Source organism: Otolemur garnettii, unplaced genomic scaffold (genome assembly GCF_000181295.1).
Source record: "Otolemur garnettii isolate 467f Iridium unplaced genomic scaffold, OtoGar3 scaffold00039, whole genome shotgun sequence".
NCBI lineage: Eukaryota > Metazoa > Chordata > Mammalia > Primates > Galagidae > Otolemur > Otolemur garnettii.
Genome location: NW_003852434.1, coordinates 7,263,078 through 7,280,577, shown reverse-complemented (window position 1 = coordinate 7,280,577; position 17,500 = coordinate 7,263,078). Strand labels below are relative to the sequence as shown.

Genomic DNA, 17,500 nt, shown 5'->3' with positions numbered 1-17,500 from the left:
CGAGCTCTTCCTGCAAATCCTCCTCTAGATCCCCACTGTTGCTGTTGCTGATACTGTTCCTTCGACATGGCTACTTTTATTTCACACTAAAAGAGAAAAATTATGTTATTTAATTTACTCAAGAAGTTTATAATAATCAGAATAGCCAGTAATATTTAAATAACCGGCTAGAGGCGACACCTGTGGCTCAGTGGGTAGGGCCCTGGCCCCATATACCCAGGATAGCAGGTTCGAACCTGGCCCTGGCCAAACTGCAACAAACAATAACCGGGAGTTGTGGCAGGCGCTGGTAGTCTCAGCTACTCAGGAGGCCAAGGCAACAGAATCGCCTACGCCCAGTAGCTGGAGACTGCTGTGAGCTGTAACACCACGGCACTCTACCAAGGGCAATAAAGTGAGACTCTGTCTCTATAAATAAATAAATGGCTAATTTGATGTTCTCCTCAAACTCAGTTTATTGATTAAATCAATCATCAGTACTTAAGAATAATGACTTATGATAACCATGGATTATTTCTTAGAAGATGTCACTTCATTTATTTGTCATGTTCTAAAAAAAAATTGGGGTAAAAGCCTACACAAAAGTTCACTTAAAAATGACAAATGTGTCCCTCTTGCTATCCCAAAAAAGCCAAAAACACAAATATCAATGCCTTTGATAAATAAGAAGGCAGTGAAATGTCTTTAGAGCATGCAAAATCATGCCCTCACAGAAAAAGAGGATTAACCTCTTTGCAATAAACTAGTTTTCTCTATTAAGTAAATGTAGGCTTAACTTACTTTACTAAGACCAACATTGTGGTATTTCTTTTCCATTATCTTCTTCACTGGTTCTTCTTCCTTAAAGGTAATAAAGCAGAATCCACGCCTCTTATTGGTCTTATTGTCCATGGGGAGCTCTATGGATTCCACCTAATAACAAAAAACAAGTTTTAATATGGTAGCTGCTAATTTGCATTTTAGCAATATTAAAAGCACAACTGGGGGAAAAATGCATTATTTTTGGCCCTGAAGCTCTGTTCAGCTACATCTCTCCTTGTTTGTTCTTATCCTTTTAAAGGAGTTCTTCAAATGAGAAAATCCATGCCATCTAAAGCCTTCACAACTGTTTACAAAAAAATGAGCTTCACAAAGTACTGACATGTGCTACCTAACTCAAGAGTCACAAAGTCAAATGCCCACAAAAAATGAGAAAATACCCAATTTTAAGAAAAAACAGAACTGAAATGTCTGCATTTGAGAGAAAATGGGAGTGTGAGGCGGTAAAAACTACTGCAAACTAGACAGTACATGTCCAGCTCAATCTTAGGAGATGTTGCCATTCAGGGAGGCACTGGCAATTCCCAATGTTTGCTGCTCTTAGAAATGTTTAAAAGTGAGAAAGTCAGATTTTTTGTGGACAATTCTGGATAATCTCTCGATTCCTAATTTTTAAGACGTCTGCAGGCAGTACCTAGGCCCAAGGTCACAAACTTCTCCACTTAGTTTTAAATGCTAATTCATAAAAGAAGTTTCTATATCCATTTTACCAATGAGTCTATAACTGGTTTTATTAAATTTGCACTTATAAATGTGTTTAAATTTAAAAGGTAATACACCTTTTTTTTTTTAAAAAAAGCTGTGTTAAAAGGTAATACACCTTTTTTTTTTAAGCTGTGTTCAAACCCGCCAGCCTCTATATATGTGGCTGGCGCTGTAGCCATAACCACTGTGATATGGGTGCCAAGCCTTTATTTTTCTTTTTTTGAGACAGATTCTCAAGCTGTCGCCCTAGGTTGAGTGCCATGGCATCACAGCTCACAGCAACTTTCAACTCTTAGGCTCAAGCAATCCTCTTGCCTCAGTTTTTTTTTTTTCTTTGAGAAAGAGTCTCGCTGTGTCACTTTGGGTAGAGTGCTATGGCGTCACAGCTCACAGCAACCTCGAACTCTTGGGCTTAAGCGATTCTCTTGCCTCAGGTTCCCAAGTAGCTGGGACTACAGACACCCACCACAACACCTGGCTGTTTGGGTTCCTGTGGTTGTCATTATTGTTTAGCAGGCCCAGGCCAGGTTCAAACCCGCGGACACCATAACCACTGCCCTATGGGCCAGGCCAGTTTTCTATTTTTAGTAGAGTAATAGTCTCTACTAAAGGCTGATCTCAAACTCATGAGCTCAAGCAATAAACCCGCCTCAGCCTCCCAGAGTGCTAGGATTACAGGCATGAGCCACCTCGCCTGGCCTCCCTAGTCTTAATTTATTTCTTTTCTCAACAGTTTTCTTTTCTGGATTTCTTCCTTATATCATCCAGACTTTTACTGCTTCAACTAATTTGACACATTTCTTGAGCTAAGAATGCTTGTTCACTATACCTTCATGTACCCTACACCAAGCATATCTCACATATGGTAGGTAGTAGGAAAATGAGGAGGGAAATACAATCTCTTGAAAGATCTTCTAATAAAGAATTTACAGTATCTTCATTCAAAAACAAATCATATAATCTGTCCTAACAGTTTTAAAAAAAAATAGTGACTTTGCATCCACTTAATGTGACAACCACATTCCCACTAATTTTGACAGAAACTGGGTCAAAACATTTATAACATACCTCACCAAAACCACCAAAGTACTCCCTTATTTTCTCTTCAGGTGTATCTGGAGAAAGGCCACCAACAAAAATTTTTTTAACCGGCTCTTTTGTTTTCATTGCTTTGGCCCTTTTAGGATCAATCACCTTCCCATTCAATTTATGTTCTTTCTGATCCATGACCTAAGGAAATTGAAGTTTTCATTTTAAATATGTATATCTTTAGCTAAAGTTACTGTTAACTTACTTAAAAATAATAAGATAAATATAGCTAATGCCAGGACAATGCTGACTGGCTCAAGATTAAACAAACTATCAAGTCATATCAACTAACATGCCAGTGTTTAACTGAAGATATTTAAGGGGTGTAGGGGTGGGCGTGGGGGAGGGGGGCAGAAACAATTAATTACTAGATGATAACCATCCCCTTTAACTGCCAGCAATATATATGCTAATTCCCTTTACCCCAGGACCAGATGTGGTCAAAGGTGCATGCTTCATAAAATTTTAAATCTATGTATCCATGAAATTATTAAAACATATCCTTTTAATTAGACATCTTTAACTTTCAGTATTTTTTTTTTAACGTTAAAAATTTTAGTAGAGCCTGACACACAAATTATGTGTAAAACAATTCCTACATCTGCCTCTCCCTTCATAAAATGTACTGGCAATAACTGGTATTCTCTTTTATACTTGCAAAAGGGGAACCACAAATGGGCAAATCCACTATACCACACTATCCTTATTTTAATATTTTATGTTAACTGATCAAAACACATAACACACACTACCTTATCTACACTCTCCGACTCTTTAAATAGCACAAAGCCAAAACCCCTTGATCGCCCTGTGATAGGATCTAACTTCAGAGTGCAGTCTACAACTTCACCAAATTTGGAAAAGTAGTCCTTCAGATCTTTCTTTGTAGTGTCCCAGCTAAGGCCTCCTATAAACATTTTCCTGTAAAGACAAAAAGCAGTATTAAAATTCTAAAAAATAAAAAAAAAAATCGTACCTTAAACATCACCTACATTAGTAACACCTCTTCCAAACTGCACCAATTTACTGGGCAGTATATTAAAATGTCATTCTTCCTACATAACCACACATCAAAAACATCAACTCCAGAAAGTTTTATCACTGCTGCTCCTGAATAATTACAATAGTGAGCAAGCAGCAAAGTTAGTCTTTCAACTTACTGAAAAAATGTATACCCAAAGTAAAAATACCATACATTTAGTTTTTTTCTTAAATTACAAGTTAAATATTGTTAGCAAACAAAAAACAGAATCTTAGCTTCAAATTTCTATTTCAAATCTCCATTAAACTGGTCAAAAGGCTATGTTGTCCCCAGTGATCACAGCAACCAGCACCATGTCTATGCTGAAGCTCCTTTTCTACTTTTAACTGTTTTCTCATTAACAAAATTACTTAGCACACAATATGTAGTTCAGAAAATTCTGTTATAAATTGTGAACCATTTTTTTGATGTGCTAAGAGTTCTTAGTAAAGACAAAAGTAATCCATAATAAAAATTTAAAACCCACTAATTAATTTTATTTACAGTAGAACCTCAGTTAACCAGCAATAAAATATTTAAGCCTTTAACATGCTAAAAAGTGGCAGGCAGTAAGTAGAAAACCACCAAGATCCTTTAAGACCAAAGATATATACTCAATTTTTTTTAAAAATTTAAAGGTTAAGTCTTACTAATATTATTACAACAAAATACCAGAAAACTCAGATCTGGCAACTGTGATCCCTTTCAAATCTGCTCCCTTTGCATGCTCCCCCCACCTCCCAAAAAAGGGCTACCCTACACCTAAGCCACCTACTACTCTTTTAAAGTGACAGGACTGGAAACTTATTTTAAGAGTTAACTGTCAGAATTTGTTATGCAATGGCTAATTATTTCACCATGAGAATAAATTCAAGCTTACTCAACATTTTCTCATCTTTATAACTGGGGGTAGGTCTTGAGTAGGGATGAGGCTGTGGTACTAATTTCCAGCTCTGGAAAGAAATTAAAGCAGGCCTTTCATTAGGAAACATCTCCATCTTGTGGGCTTTTAGGATATTGCCATTAAAGCCCATTCTTGTACCATGAAACCAAATAATCCATCCCTTGAATTAAAAGCTTACTTCTAGAAGATGCCTGATTAACTGAGGTGCTACTGATCTATTTTACCAGACTTGTTTTACTTCTAATGACAGACCTAACTTTTAACACAGAAGAAGTCTTAGTTTAGACATAAAATATGTTTCCCACTTCAGGTTAGATTTTCAGTTTGTACATGTAGTCTAGAGCTGGGCCTTTCACATGCTTAATTTTCAGGACTTACTCAAACTTTCCATGCCTGAAGTAACATTTTTAAAACCCCTTTTGGTATTTTATAATCAAATGAACATAACACACACACACACATAATATTTTGTGTAGGTATTTTAAATTCTTACTTGTTGCCAATTCCATGGAAAATTTTTGGATTATTTTCTCAACAACATACATTTTCTTTCATTTGAATAATAAACCTTCTAATATATAAGCCTTATTTACATGATTTGCTATAAACATCTTATTTTTTAACCTAAAGGTCAGAATACTTTCTTCATAGATGTAAGTTAAATTCATTACCAACATTCATTCTTTCAAGGTAAGGAGGACACTATCTTTTTAACTGACTATAAAGCAAAGACCTCTTGCTCAGATGTCCATGGCAAGTTCTAGAACAGAAACAACTTCAATTAAGTTGGGATTTAACTATTAAGTACCATTTCTATTATTGCAGGAATTTACCATCAATAATTGAACAAGGTGAAATTATTTCAGCCTGAAAAGAACAGTTATAGTAACAAAAGCCTTATTTTAAAAAGCTGAAGTTCAAACGTAAGAAAATTCTGTCAGATTTATCAGATATGGAGACAGAACTAGTCTTGGTTCTATTTAACCAGAGCAATGTTTACACTGGGAAAGTGTCTTTAATATAAAATTAAGAAACATAACAATTAAAAAGAAATAAAACACCAAGAATGAGGCATGTTCTATTAATATTCACAAGCCCCAAATATTTTTCACAGATAGAATACAGATTTTCTTAAATATTATAAAGACAGACTTTTATCCATGGATCTAGTCAAGTGCTCTCTAAAGAAACTCGCCACCTTCCATAGTCTTCTTATGAAAGGTGTTAAATGTGCCTACCTACCTTAGAGCCCTAAGGGTTCAATGAAGATACTATCCCTCCTAAATTACGTATCAAATCCCCTTATCCAAAATGTTAAGTATTTTAGCTAATGGTTAATTTTTACATATTCACTTACTAGTTCTCAAAACTAGAACAAAATATGGAGTAAAACTTCAGCTATCCAGCACCTTTAGAGAAAATATAAGGAGCCGTGTCTTCCACCTTCTTTATAGCACAACCCACCTCTCCTAACCCTTCCCATTTGGAATGATTATTTTTATTAACACATCACCCTTTCTTCTGCCTCCTTAAACTTCAAGAACAATTAGCCAAGATTTAATACTCTACAGGTCATTCATCATAATAATCACTAATAATTATTATGTCTCAACAGAATGCCCATAGGGCCTTCTGACATTAAAAGAGCTACTTATTAATACACCAACTATATCTCATTTTTTCACAAGTTCCATTTTTCAATTCTTGCCGGATTAATCACCACTTGTTCTAAAATGTCTCCCTTCCATTTTATAGGATAATAGCCAGCTCCCTAACTTTGCAAACTTTTTGTCAAATAATAGTAAATAGCCTCTGAGAAACAGCCTAAATGGCTCTTCTTTGAGACAAATGTTATTAGTATTTTGGCAACACCAAAACCCTGACTTTTTCTTCTGCTCTAAGAAAGGCTGCTAAACAACTGACAACCAGATAGGTAAATATGCTAACAAAGAACACAAACTGTGCCAAATCTGTTCCATCTTTACTACATGGACATATTAAGTCCATTTCATCTTTATCACAGTAAGCCCAGTGGATGAAAGGCCTGTTTATCTTAATTATGATTAAACAGTTCGGCCTCCCTAGAATGTTGGTATGCACTTTCTCCCTCAAATGAAATGGCATAGTATCAATTTAAACTTTATATGATTTTGCTTAAACCACAACACCTATTGTCTGCCCATATTATCTCCGCTGCCTTGAATGCAAACACTGATCTTTAAGTTGATGTCACTCCCACAGAGGCGAGCACTTTCCAATGAAGCAGAGACAGGACTACATAAAATTCCTAAGCAGCCTGGGCAATGCCCATAGCTCCATGGGTAGGGCACCCACCACATTCATGGAGGCTGGTGGGGTCGAGCCTGGCCCCAGCCAGCTAAACAACAATGACAACTTCAACAAAAAAAATAGCTGGATGCAGCAGCACCTGTAGTCCCAGTTACTTGGGAGGCTAAAAGAGTCACTTAAGCCCAAGAGTCTGAGGTTGCTGTGAGCTGTGATGCCACATTGCTCTACCCAGGGCAACGGTTTGAGACTATCCCCCCCCCAAAAAGAAAGAAAGAAAGAAAAGAAAAAGAAAATCCTAAACAGCCCAATTAAAACTACCAAGACTTGTTCAAGCAGTCACAAAAATGGCCCCTACTGATGCAATGTAAGTTTAAAACTTGATCTTTAGCCAGGCGGGGGGCTCATGGCTATAATCCTAGCACTTTGGGGAGGCCTGAGGCAGCTGGATGGCGAGTTCAAGACCAGCCTAAGCAAGAGGGAGACCCCATTTCTAAAAACAGCCAAGCGTTGTGGCAGGCCCTGTTGTCCCTGGTACTCGGAAGGCTGAGTTAAGAGGATAGCTGGAGCCCAGGAGTTTAAGGTTACTGTGAGCTTTAACATCATGGCACTCTACCCAGGGTGACAAAGACTCTGTCTCCAAAAAAAAAAAAACCTAGTCTTTACTTGTAAGTGAATACATCTCAATTAAAACATAGTACTTCATCTATAGTACATATTTTATTAGCAAAAATTTCTTAATCCTAGCTATGAAGTGAATAGTCAGAACCCCAAAGGCTGAGTGCAATATTTAATTTAAAATACCTACTCAAGGGCAGAAGTCTGTCCTTTCACCTTGTTATTACACCAAATTATAAAATTAAATGACAAGCATAAAGTTATATCTCAGAGCATATGACTATCCAAATACTACACAGTATCATTCAGGAATTTAGGCTGTTTTGTGGTACATTTTATTTGCAAGTTAAGTTTAGAGGTAATAAGGCCAAACTGCTTGGGCGTAGTCCTACACCTGCTCAGGCAGTGCCCATAGCTCAGTCGGTAAGGCGCCAGCCACATGCACCAGAGCTGGTGGGTTCAAACCTGGCTCCGGCCTGCTAAAAAATAAAAATAAAAAAATAATCCTACACCTGCTACGTAATAAAATCCCAAAATTGTTTCCACATTTGTAAAAAGAGCCTACCTCAGGTATGTGTAGTGAGGATTAAATGAGTTCATACACTTTAAAAGGCATGCAACAGTCTGACACATCCTAAGCGTTCATAGAAATAAGTTACTGTTTTAAAGGGGCAAAATAATCTAAACATAATGAACATTTTCATTTACTTAAAGCCAATCTTTTTTTTTTTTTTTTGGTAGAGACAGAGTCTCACTTTATTGCCCTTGGTAGAGTGCTGTGGTGTCACACAGCTCACAGCAACCTCCAACTCCTGGGCTTAAGTGATTCTCTTGCCTCAGCCTCCCCAGGTAGCTGGGACTACAGGGCCCTACCACAACACCTGGCTATTTTTTGGTTGCAGTTCGGCTGGGGCCGGGTTTGAACCTGCCACCCTCTGTATATGGGGCCGGAGCCCTACTCACTGAACCACAGGCGCCGCCCAAAGCCAATCTTTTAAATTAAAATACATAGGTTTCACAACTTTCCAACAAATAGGGGAAGAAAAAAGGCCAAGATAAATTTTATATAAATAGATCCTAAGATTATTTTCAATGCTGCAGACTTGAAATAACCTAGAAATTTCATCTATTCTACATATATGCCAGTAATTTTAGTACAGAATAATTTAAAATATAAGAGGCAATACATATGGAGCAATGCTGGCTGGTGCAAAGTATTCCAATTTGATAATCCTAATTGTCTCCATTAATAACCCTTATTTGCACTACTGAGGTCACGAAGTTTCACACTCCCAAATCTTTTATTTTATTAAAAGATACTTCCCTTTAATAAGTCTTTCTGCGAAAACACTTATTCAAGGTAAAATGTTAAACACCATTATACTTTCTCCCAAATTTTGGACCAGTATTGTTTCCAAAAAGTATTCCATAACTTTTAAACACTTCCTAACAACTCACGATCTTAATTAACATATGTGGCTTCATAACAAGTTCTGACAGTTATAAAAGACACAAGATAATGTCCACCTAGTATACATTTCTGGTATGAAACATAAGTGGTCAATCACTGTCACCTTTTAAGAACACCATTAATCAATCCTTAAATAACTTGCTTATTTTACTCATTATAATTACTTTTAATATCCTAACACACCAAATTATATAATGAAACCTCCCCAGTACACAAGACGTAATTATTTTTCTTTAGAAATTGTAGGCTTATTTTAGTTATGTCACTAGTTACTTATCAACTAGATAGTATTACATGGTAGGGTAGTTATTTTAGAATTTGTTAGAAAACTACTCTTAGAGATATCATGAACAACTTTTAGGAAGTTCAAAAGATAACCAGCTTTTTAAGATCTGGTCTGGTGTACAACATGTGAAAATCACTATTTAACTATTCAAAATTAAGACATCTAGGTTAGCCAACAAATTCTCCCTCCCAAAACACTTTATAGTCAAATAAAAATCTAATTTCCAGTATTATTTCCCCATTAGTAAAGAATAGGTATTCCTCCCCAACTTTCTATATATGTTAAGATGACATTTTCAAGGTAAGTGTGAAAAGGAATCCTATTTTTATTCGAGATAAAGTACAATTGGGGCAAACATTTTTAAAGCAAGATTAATCCCTCTGTATTAAATGTCATTACTGCATGCTTTGGAATAAACATTAATAAAAGATAACTCAATTGAAAATACGTTAACATCTAATAAACTAAACATTGTACTTTTTAAAAATAAACTTAATGGTCAACATGACATTTCCTTTTTTCTTCATTTCATTACAAGGCAACATGACATCTTGTATTTTTACTTTGTTTTCTTAATTGTATTTATGCTTTTTAAATAAAACACTTGGTAAGTATTTACTGAGGTAAACTTTATAAGGTAAACTCCCATTTACCTAGAGGTGAAGGTTCTGGTTAACTGAGATTACTACAAATTAACAATTTTATACAGATTTCTCTTATCTGAAAATAAGGTTTACCTTTCTTGATAAATCTTTAGAATCTTTCAATACTTTAAGTTCACATTATTTTTCAAAAATATAAGGGAAAATTTGCAGGAGATTCATTCCATGACATTGTCTGTTGGTTGCTTCTAAGTGTATTTGCTCATAATTTCACCTATCTTACTCAGAAGACTAAAGGGAGGGCTTGATGTCTTAGCTCTGTGATAGTTTAAAGTCTAGATAAGCAGGAGTTTACAGTGTAAGATCCAATACTTAAGACTATCAATCTTGATTATTGGCCAAACTCTGCCAGTAAATTCATGTACAAGTGTTCCCTCCCCACCCCCAAACATTCTTAAATACCTAGCTCCAATGTATAAGGTAATACTCCAGAAACTAAAACATGCTTACCTTTACTCCACAGGAGTAAATCACTGGCAGTATCAACTATTAAGGCACTGGATAAATACACACAAGCTATGAAAGCAGGCTATGTAGTCAATCTTCCTGCGGTGAGCACTGTTTCCAACACACAGTCAGCAAACCAAGTAACAAACATGTTATATTACCTGAAACCATACTGTTGGAAGTGAAGCAACAGAAACAGATCCCACGCTTCCAGCATCCAGTTCAGTGCCCTATCTACTAAAACGTTGAAGCAGAACTAAAGTCAAATCAAACTTGGACTAACAGAAGTTATACTTCTTTTCATTTGTCAATCTGCACATTTGAGGTGCACAGATTTAAGTGGAAGGGGAAAAAGTTATTACTCTATTGCTCTTTAAATGTTTTCAAGCACAACATATATTATCACTTGAAGGCTAAAACTAATCATCCTTTATGTTAGCCATAAATCACAAACAGAAAGTCTCCAAAATTTTCTTGTATTAGGGCAGCCTTATAGATGACAGAGAACCCAGGCAAGAGCAGAAAAAACACTCTTTGAGTTTAAAGGGGTCACACAGCTTGAGTTAAGAAACTCAAGTTTAAGGGAGTTGTTACGTCTACCTCAAAAAGCCCTGAAAAGCTTCAATGGCATGGTCCAATTCCAAACTGAGAGATGATTTTTAGTATCCTTTGTAACAGATGACAATCTGAAATGAAATGAATACTCCTCTCTCCTGTGTTCATCATCTCCAGATTTGTGGGATCAATTTCTACAATTTTAACCCTAGAAATGTGTCAAAGGTTCCAAAGAATGTTAACAATAGTCTAGACTTTACTACTTAAGTAAACCAAGCCTTATTGTATCAAAGATCAGTAATCTGGCATGACACCGCTCTAAAAGTAATTTGTTTTACAAAGCAAACAATGCTCAGATTGCTCCAGAAACAGATTATAATTGTGAATATTTAAAACTAAAAAATGTGAGCCCATTCTTTTAAAATGAGACATGAGACAACCTACAGCAGAATTCACACAATCCCCATGAGAAGAATCACACCTGAGCTTATACACTAATGGGCACACATATACTAACGGTCGTGAGACCAGATCTACAGTCCTATTAGAGAAGTATTCCTGAACTTAGCTTCTAAGTGAAGAGACTATTTTCCTTTCTACTCAGTCCAATTCAGGAAAAATCAAAGTACCTACCTTGTAAAACTATCTGAAAACTAACACAATATTCTAGTTTTCCACTAATGTCTAAATTTTAGAAACACTGCTCCCCAGGGAGCTTGCTCCCTGGCCGGACACTAATTTTGAAGTACCTACCCCAAAAACAACTGCAGCACTGCAGAGAAGAGAATGAGCTCATACCACAAAGTAAAATGAGAAATTCCAATTGTTTAGAAGTAAAAGCCAGGATAATATTGGAAAGACTCAAGATAAACTTAGGAAGGCATTTTACCATGGAAATAAATATTTATTCTAAAGCCCCATTGTATACTGTATACATTTAGAGTTACAACAGGGATGCCTTCCTAAAAGTAGGCTGTCCATTCTTACATACAAAAGGGAAAAAAAATTGTCTAAAACATTAATTTTTAAGGTATTTTAGGATGAAACTGTAATCACTTTTTCCTCAAATTAGACCTGTAGCAGGAAATGCACACTGATTTGTGTTTAAGAATGTAGATCTAAATGATTTTGTATCTATTAACTAGTCTTATACTCATTATGGACATTTTTTATGAAACTGTTGCCCAATTATCAAAATGGAAGACAGAAAGTAACTGGAATGGCAAGTGCACAGACAACAAAAAAATTTAAAGGTTCTGAGTTTTTTTTTCCCCAAAAAGAAAAACAGTATCTGGAAAAGGATAAAGCTACATGACTGGGCAGTTAAGCAAAGTAAAATAAGAACTACATTATTTTGATGCCATTACACGGCATAATACAGGACTGTACTATCATATTAAAATGAACCTAAAGTAAAATCTTGTTTTCAGTATATGAAAACTGGTTATAATCTAAAATGTTCGTTAACTTTAAACACTTATCTGTCCTTTCTTCATAAGAGGTCATCCCTAAAAGTCATAAAATTGTAATTTTAGATAGCAGAGAAAGTATAATTATTTTGAGAGTCAAAACAATGGCCTTCAACACTAAAAGTTTGTGTTATTTTTAATTAAACACAGAGCCTCAAAATATATAATGGAGAAAAAGGTACAGTTATATTTTAATAATAATTTGCCATCATCAGCTAGCAATGAAACTAAATATCAGGGTCCCAGTAGTCCCCAAAGGGAATAATGTTCATCTCAACATTTTTATTCTGTATGTCCAACTCTTGACTCCAGTCTTTTTCCCTTATTGCTTTTCCCTTTGTCTACTGTTTCCAGTCTTTTTCCTCCAATCTAAAAAACTGAACAGATTTCAGAGGATGAGAATACAATAATAAGTTAAATTATAAAATTTAAATATTATCCTCAATTGGCTCTTAACATAGAACGTAATTTATACAGACATAAGACAACTATTTGCAAATTACTGGCCCTCTCATCTCCAGTGCTGGTGGATACAAAGCCCTGAAAATTCAAGCATGATCCTAAAACCAAAAAGATTGACATTTGGGGAAAGAAAAGGATGGATAAAAAGAATACTCAACCTACCAGCCTCCAAAGAGAAGTCATGCAATTTTGAATACATGTCAACCAAGTGTAATTAATAGTCCAGCCAAATCACACTGAAAATAAAAAATCTGGTAAGAGCTGTAGTGGAGAGCCACATTAGCCCACCTCTGAATGGTACATATCCAATTCTCATTAAAGGTATATTTACAAATAAGATTTGTAATAAAAAAACATTTTTTCATAATACACACAGTACCAAAGAACTGTTTTACTTTGACAGAATACTTCAGTAAAACATGCAAGACACTATAAGCACACCTTATTTTCTATCAAGTAGTCTTTATGTTTAGCATTAAATTTAGAATTCAACAAAAACATTTTTCATCTTAACAAAAATGTGAAAATTACAGTTTTTCTTGCCCAGATATAAAAATAGCATTATTAATGATATTTAACTTAAATTGGCCAAACTGCAATTACATGCATTACCACAGACCAAATACCATGTAATGGCATCAGTTTTGCCCAAAACTTACACACAATGTCTAAAAAGGTTTTACTTCCCAGGTGCAAGACATCCATCCTACTGTACTGACATCTAGAATTTCCTGGGAATCAATGGGCAACTAGCCAATACACAGCCTCTGCACATTATAACTACTGAAACCTTTATAATACAGAAATAAAATTTAAAAGTTTTACCATTCTTCCCGCTGTGCCGTCGCTGCTTCAGAGTGTCGTGGGGAGGAGTTTGAATGGCTAGGGAATTAACAACCGGTACAGCAACCAATCAAAATTCTAGTTTTAGTTTTTGACATTGTTAGGGTTAAAAACTTTAATTCATTTACACTTCAGTTCAACAGTAGGTAACTACAAAGACAGCTGCTTTGCAATTTGAAAACTCAGGGCTAATTGAAAAAGCCTGCCCCAAACAGTAAGCTTTACAATTATTCATTTTGGTGCCTCTGTCCAAAGAACAGAATTCAGAAAACAAAAACCAAAATGTTAAAGGCTTTAAGTTTCCAAATATTTAACACATTCCTTTCTCAAATTAAGCTATACACAATTCAAGATTAGTTCTGTTTAATTCAGAAAAGTTTGTTTCCCCTTCTCACCTTCATTCCCCCAAGCCAGTACAATCAGCTAAACTGCCTGACGAGAGTCTGCCTGGGCTGGAATTGCATATTAAATCCTATATTCCAAAGAGCTTCTCCACCCCACCCCCGGCTCCTCCCCCAAATCAGGTACTCCTTCCCAGTAAAGAAAACCAGGTTTTCTAATACTGGGTTAAAGCGGTATTTTATTGTTTTTACCTTCTACCAACACCCTCCTCTCCTTATAGTAAGAAAAATTCACACACACACACCCTCATTACAAAAAGAAAGGGAAACGTCAACCCCAAATCATCAGTCAATAGTGGGCATTAAGAAAATCCTCATTTAGTCCCTCTGTTACCTTCTATATTATGCTTCCGTTTCCATATGCTGCATTTTTATGTATTTAACGCAGCTTTAGATAGCATATACAACTGTTACTCCAACTAGAGAAAACAAGTTAGTACTCAAAAACCTGCAAAAAAAAATCATCCCATAGCACGTTACAGGATTGCTCATTTTAGGAAAAAGGGCGGGGTGGGCCTCCTTTAAATAGTGGATGAGAGGGCGGGAAGGAGAAATCGAAAGACCAAAAAAGGATCTTGGACACCGGGGGAAAAAAAGGGATGGGGCAAAAAACGTAAGCCGTACAGAAAAAGTATGGTAAGAGCATAATCTGTACGAACAGTTGGGGAACCCAATAGCTGAGAGCGCGAAAAGGGTGCGCGGTTAGAATAACTCAGCCGGGTGGGGGAAGGGCAGCCAGCAGGAGAGACGGAACAGCTCCAGTCAAGTGCAAGCCCCGGACTAGGAACTCAACGAGCCCGCGGAGCAAAACCAGCGACAGACAGGCGACCCCGCATTTCACCAGGCCCGCCATGCTCCGCAGGCCTCTGCGAGAAAGCCACCGTGCGACTCTGTGTGGTGGAGAAAACAAGTCCTACGGCGAAACTTACTCAAAATGCTCGAAGACATTCGGCCTGAAGCCGACGCGGGAGAGCAGAGGTGGACAGCCTACGCGTTCCCCAAAACATGTGCTTCTAAGCAATCACATCATCTCGGCATGGTGGAGAAGCAACAAACCAACCTTAACAGTCTACACAGAACAGCTCTTATGTCTGTTTGCATTTTACACCCGAGACTTCACAAAAACGAGAAAGGGACAGGAAAAAGAAAAAGGTATCCCTGGACAGGCGGGAAAAAATCCTGGCGGCCAAGTCGGTGGGAGGAGACCACGGTTAGGGAGGAAAGGAGGGCGGGCCGGGAGCAGCGTGGTGACGGCTAAAGGTGGAAACGTGTGTGATGGGGGAGGGGGCGATAAGCAGCAGGAGAAGGAGGAAATGTTCCAGGCCCCGGAGAGCCCAACGCAGAGGACGGACCGGTGCAAGGAGGCTGTCGGGGCCTGGAGGGCGGGCAGAGAGCGGGAACGAGGCCCCGTGGCGGGGGACGGGGAGGGGGAGGGGAACTAGTTGGGCCTCACTATCCCGGGCCGCTCCTTACTCACCCTTCATCCTCCTCGTTCTTACTGGCGTCGATCTTCGCCCCTTCCGACTCCGCGCTGCCCCCTTCGGTGCCTCCAGTCGCTGTTCCGGCCCCGGTCCCGGCTCCGCTTCCCGCCGCCGCGGCTGCCCCCTGTGCCGCCGCCACCATGGATCCCTCCTGCTCGCCCGCCGAGCCGCCTACCGCCGCCGTCGCCGCCACTGCCGCCCCGTCCCCACCGAACTGCTCCTCGGACATAGTGCTACAGCCTCCGCCGCCGCCGCCGAGACTACACCCGCCGCTGCCGCGAACCGAAACTAGCAGTGAAGTAATCCCCGCCGCTGCCGCGCGCCCGCTCTACCTCGCGAAGCACACAAGACAGAGAAGGCGCGCGCGTGGCTGCAAAGGCTCCTGCGCCTTTCCCTGGCCTGCTCTCCTCGCCTCCCACTCTCGCGCGGCGCGCACTCCCGCTCTCTCCCGCTGCACTAAAAAAAGAATAAGAAGCAGCGGCGGCCTCTCTTGCCTCCTCCTCGCTTTAATGGCGCCGCCGCGGACCACCTAAAATGGCCGACGGAAGAACGGCGCGTCCCGGTCACGTGACGCGAGAGCGCGCCCTTTGCGCCTCCCCCGCCCCCTCTCTCTCGCTAGTTTCCCCCCATCTTCCTCCTCGGTCCCGCCCTCTCGCTCCCTTTTATACCTTCCTCTCACGCGCCGCGCCGTACGGCGTGGGGGCCTTTAAGAGGAACCGGAAGTGTCGTGCGATAAGACCGCCGCGCGGGGACCATCGAGAACAAGGAGCGCAGTTTCGAAGGCGCAGCTAGAAAGGCTCTTCCTCTGCCCCCGCCCTTCGGAGGATTCCTGGAGTCCACTCACCCCTCCCCACGCCACCACCCCGCAAGGACCCGGCAGGAGTGGGCAGAAGCAGCTGCGTCCGGCTCGGGTGTGGTTGCGGCCCGAAAGCGACTGCGCCCGGTGCGCTTGGGTCGTCGGGGTGGAGTAGGAGAGGCTCACACACCGGCCTCCTAAGCTTGGAAGAGCCCAGCCTGAGGAAGGAGGGTGCCCGGAGGTGGGAGCCCCGTGTCCCCAGCTCTGTCCACCGCGCGCTTGGGGACGCCGGGCTCGCCGCGCGCGTGCACGGGCTGCCGCAGCTACTTTGCCCGACGTCGCCGCGGGACCGGGTGACATTGAGGTTCCGCTCGCAGTCGCCGCCGCGCTACGGGCTCAGCGCAGGCTGGCCAAGGCCTCTGACGATTAGGGACGGCTTTTCTTTTAATATTTGTTTTCCAGTTAAGGTTTTGCTTTCCTCCTCTTCTCTTCAAGTTGTTTTTTTTGTTTTGTTTTTGTCGAAACAAGCCGGTAACTTACGTATTGTAAAGAACGGATTTTTGCTGTAATGTTATTTGAGGACCGTAAAACCTACCACAATTCTTTAAAATTGCTAAGAGTTCGGGAGTGTGTTAAATCAGCCGAGGGCTCGTCATATGTTTTTTAGTCCTTATGCTTAATAGAATATATAAATGCTGTGAATCATCTTTAGGAGGTTTCCGAGTTTGTTGAGCTTTTTGTTTTTAACACCGTTAGATGCTTTATTGGGTGTAACAGAAAAATTATTCTTTAATAAATGCATCTTAGAAATTCCAAATGCCTTGACTGGATACTGGATCATTGGGGCTTTGGGATTTACTGCTTGCTGCAATATCCCTAGAAGAAAATGAAGTTTCCAGGTACTGCTGTAGTCAAGAAATAATTATTTGGCTGAGTGGGAAGCTCACGCCTGTAATCCTGGCGCTCTGTGAGGCGGGAAGATTGCTTGAGCTCACGAGTTGGGGGACCAACCTGTGCAAAACGAAACCCCGGTCTCTATATAAAGTAGAAAAATTAGCGGTTGTGGCAGCTGCCTGTAGTCCCAGCTACTAGGGAGGCTAGGGCAGGAGGATCTTGAGTCTGGGAGTTTGAGGTTGCTGTGAGCCAGGTGGAGGCCATGGCAGAGCTCTATCTCAAAAAAAAAAA

At 39.5% G+C, this 17,500-nt stretch overlaps 1 protein-coding gene across 8 annotated transcripts in view; it reads right to left on the bottom strand.

Annotated features, from left to right (window-relative positions):
* Window positions 1-16,461, bottom strand: part of HNRNPD (heterogeneous nuclear ribonucleoprotein D) — a 19,393-nt gene extending 2,932 nt beyond the window's left edge. For 3 of the 8 annotated variants that reach the window (XR_001161301.2, XM_003790048.3, XM_023513340.1), the window contains exons 1-6: window positions 15,516-16,461; window positions 13,620-13,676; window positions 3,366-3,534; window positions 2,593-2,754; window positions 781-912; window positions 1-86 (exon numbers count right to left, since the gene is read on the bottom strand). The exon at window positions 1-86 is cut by the window's left edge and continues 14 nt beyond it. Coding sequence is in view for 6 of the 8 variants with exons in the window: in XM_003790048.3 (XP_003790096.1) it covers window positions 1-86; window positions 781-912; window positions 2,593-2,754; window positions 3,366-3,534; window positions 13,620-13,676; window positions 15,516-15,748 (839 nt within the window). In the remaining 2 variants the exon portion in view is untranslated. Of the gene's footprint in view, window positions 87-780; window positions 913-2,592; window positions 2,755-3,365; window positions 3,535-4,519; window positions 4,977-13,619; window positions 13,677-15,515 lie in introns of those variants that run through there. The other 5 variants (XR_001161302.2, XM_003790047.3, XM_003790049.3 and 2 more) reach the window with 4 other exon arrangements.
* Window positions 16,462-17,500: the final 1,039 nt, after the last annotated feature.